The sequence below is a fragment of the Terrapene carolina genome, unplaced genomic scaffold, assembly GCF_002925995.2.
Source record: "Terrapene carolina triunguis isolate 2854851 unplaced genomic scaffold, T_m_triunguis-2.0 Scaffold51511, whole genome shotgun sequence".
Taxonomy (NCBI): domain Eukaryota; kingdom Metazoa; phylum Chordata; order Testudines; family Emydidae; genus Terrapene; species Terrapene triunguis.
The window spans coordinates 3,772-5,803 of NW_020715862.1; the positions used below are offsets into that span (position 1 = coordinate 3,772).

Below are 2,032 nucleotides of genomic sequence, written 5' to 3' on the forward strand. Positions count from 1 at the left end.
TGGTCTCTGGGGCAGGCAGGGCAGGGTGGGTGGCAGGAGGGGGGCTGTGGGTTCGGGGGAGGGGGGTGGGGGGTTCTGGAGTTGGGGGGGGTGGCAGGAGGGGGACAGCCGGTCTGGGGGGGGATCCCAGGGTGGTGCCGGTTCCTGGGGCAGGCAGAGGAGGGGCAGGGTGGGTGGCGGGAGAGGGGCAGCTGGCCCCGGGGGAGGGGGGCCGGTCTGGGCGCACCGTGACCCCCACTCTCGGCAGGTGATCCGCCCCGAGTCCTGCTCCGTCTGCGGCATCCGTGCCCGGTTCGGGCGGGTGGTGCTGCGGTGCCGGCGCTGCCGCCTGCTGCTGCACCCCGAGTGCCGCGGGCGCTGCCCCAGTCTGTGCACCCCGGGCCCCCGGCCCCGCCCCCGGGAGGTGAGTACCGGGGGAGCACGGGGGGGACTGGCAGGGGGTCCCTGTCCCGTCCTCTCCCTCACCCTGTCCCCTCCCGCAGGGTGTCCTGGCCGACTTTGCGCCCCCCGCGGCCCCCCTGGTGCCCGCCCTGGTGCTGCACTGCGTGAGCGAGGTGGAGCGCAGGGGCCTGACGGAGGTAGGAGGGAGGGGAGCTCGGGGGGGGCTGGCGGGGGGGGGGGGGGGGGCGCCGGTGGGGGGGGGGGGCCCCCCCCCCCCCCCCCCCCCCCCAGACAGGGCTGTACCGGGTGCCCGGCGCGGAGCCGCTGGTGCGGGAGTGGAAGCAGAAGCTGCTGCGGGCCAAGGGGGCGCTGCCCACGCTGAGCCACGTGGGCGACGTGCACGTGGTGTGTGGGGTGCTGAAGGACTTCCTGAGGGGCCTCAAGGAGCCGCTGGTCACCTTCCACCTGCACCCCACCTTCCTGCGGGCTGCCGGTGAGCGGGCGGTGCCGGGAGGGTGGGGGGGGCGGGGGGCGGGGCCGGCGGCGGGGCTGGGGCTGGGTTCTGCGGGTTGGTGTGGGGCTGGAGTGCTGTGTGCGGGAGGGAGGGGGCTGGGGGCAGGGCCTGGGAGGTGTGTGCAGGGTGGGGCAGGGGGCGGGGCCAGGGAGGTGGGGACAGGGTAGGGCAGGGGGCAGGGCTGTGGGTTGGGGCGGGGCCAGGGGGCGGGACCTGTGGGTTTTGGGTGGACCCCCCCACGGGGCCAGGGAGGTGCTGGGAGTCTCTTGGGGGACCAGGGACTCCTGGCTCGGAGGCAAGTGCCCCGACCCACAGCCTGGGCATGGTGTATCCGTGGGGCCTTTCCGAACACCCGAGGGCCCGACTGGACCCGCTGCCCCGGCTCTGCCCCACCAGTTCTGAGCTGCTCCTGTGCTGGTGCCGTGGGGCAGCGTTGGGCTGGGGGGGGCGGCTGAGGACCCATGTCCCCCCTCCCCATGACCACAGCTCCTGGCTCTGCCCCAGACATCCCGGACGAGGCCGCCTGCCAGGCAGCCCTGTGCCACGTGGTGAGCAAACTGCCCCCCGCCAACCGGGACACACTGGCCTTCCTCATGCTGCACCTCCTGAGGTGAGGGCAGGGGGGACCTGGGGGTCCCGGGGGGGCCCTGGGGGTCCTGGGGGGGTGGAGCACATGGCCTGGGGGGGAGGAGGGGGCCTTGGGAAAGGTTCCCCCAACCTGTGGGTTCGGCACGGTTGCCCATTAGGCTCCGTGACACGTGAGTGCCCCCCCATGGGCTGGGGTCCCGAGGGCAGGAGGGGCCTGGTGCCGTGGGGCTCCGGCGGCCGTGGGGCAGCAGTTCCGCTTGGTGACTGTCCAGGCTGAGCGGGTGTCAGAGCTGATCCCCTGGGTGGGGTCCCGTGTGGCTCGGGGTCCCTCTGTTCCCAGGGCCTGGCTCTGGGAGCGAACGTGGGTCTGTCCCTGTCTCTCTGCTGGCTGCCCCACTGCCCTCTCTGGGCCTGTCTCCTGGGGTCGTTCTGCCCAGACCCCGTCCCTGGTTCGGGTCACTCTGCGATTGGGGTTTCCTGGCAGGGTCTAGCGGGTCGAGCATTGTTCGCTTTGCCCAGGGGGCCCTGCCCTGCCCCCCGAGTCGGGCT

The 2,032-nt window shown here is 74.2% G+C and overlaps 1 protein-coding gene across 1 annotated transcript in view; it reads left to right on the forward strand.

The window, feature by feature from the left end:
• LOC112123233 (translation initiation factor IF-2-like) overlaps window positions 1-1,505 on the forward strand; it is a gene marked incomplete at both ends in the record, with an annotated part of 5,021 nt that extends 3,516 nt beyond the window's left edge. Inside the window, 4 exons of the mRNA XM_029914451.1 lie at window positions 248-403; window positions 483-578; window positions 673-874; window positions 1,400-1,505. Of these exons, the coding sequence (XP_029770311.1) occupies window positions 248-403; window positions 483-578; window positions 673-874; window positions 1,400-1,505 (560 nt within the window). The remainder of the gene's footprint in view (window positions 1-247; window positions 404-482; window positions 579-672; window positions 875-1,399) is intronic.
• Window positions 1,506-2,032: the final 527 nt, after the last annotated feature.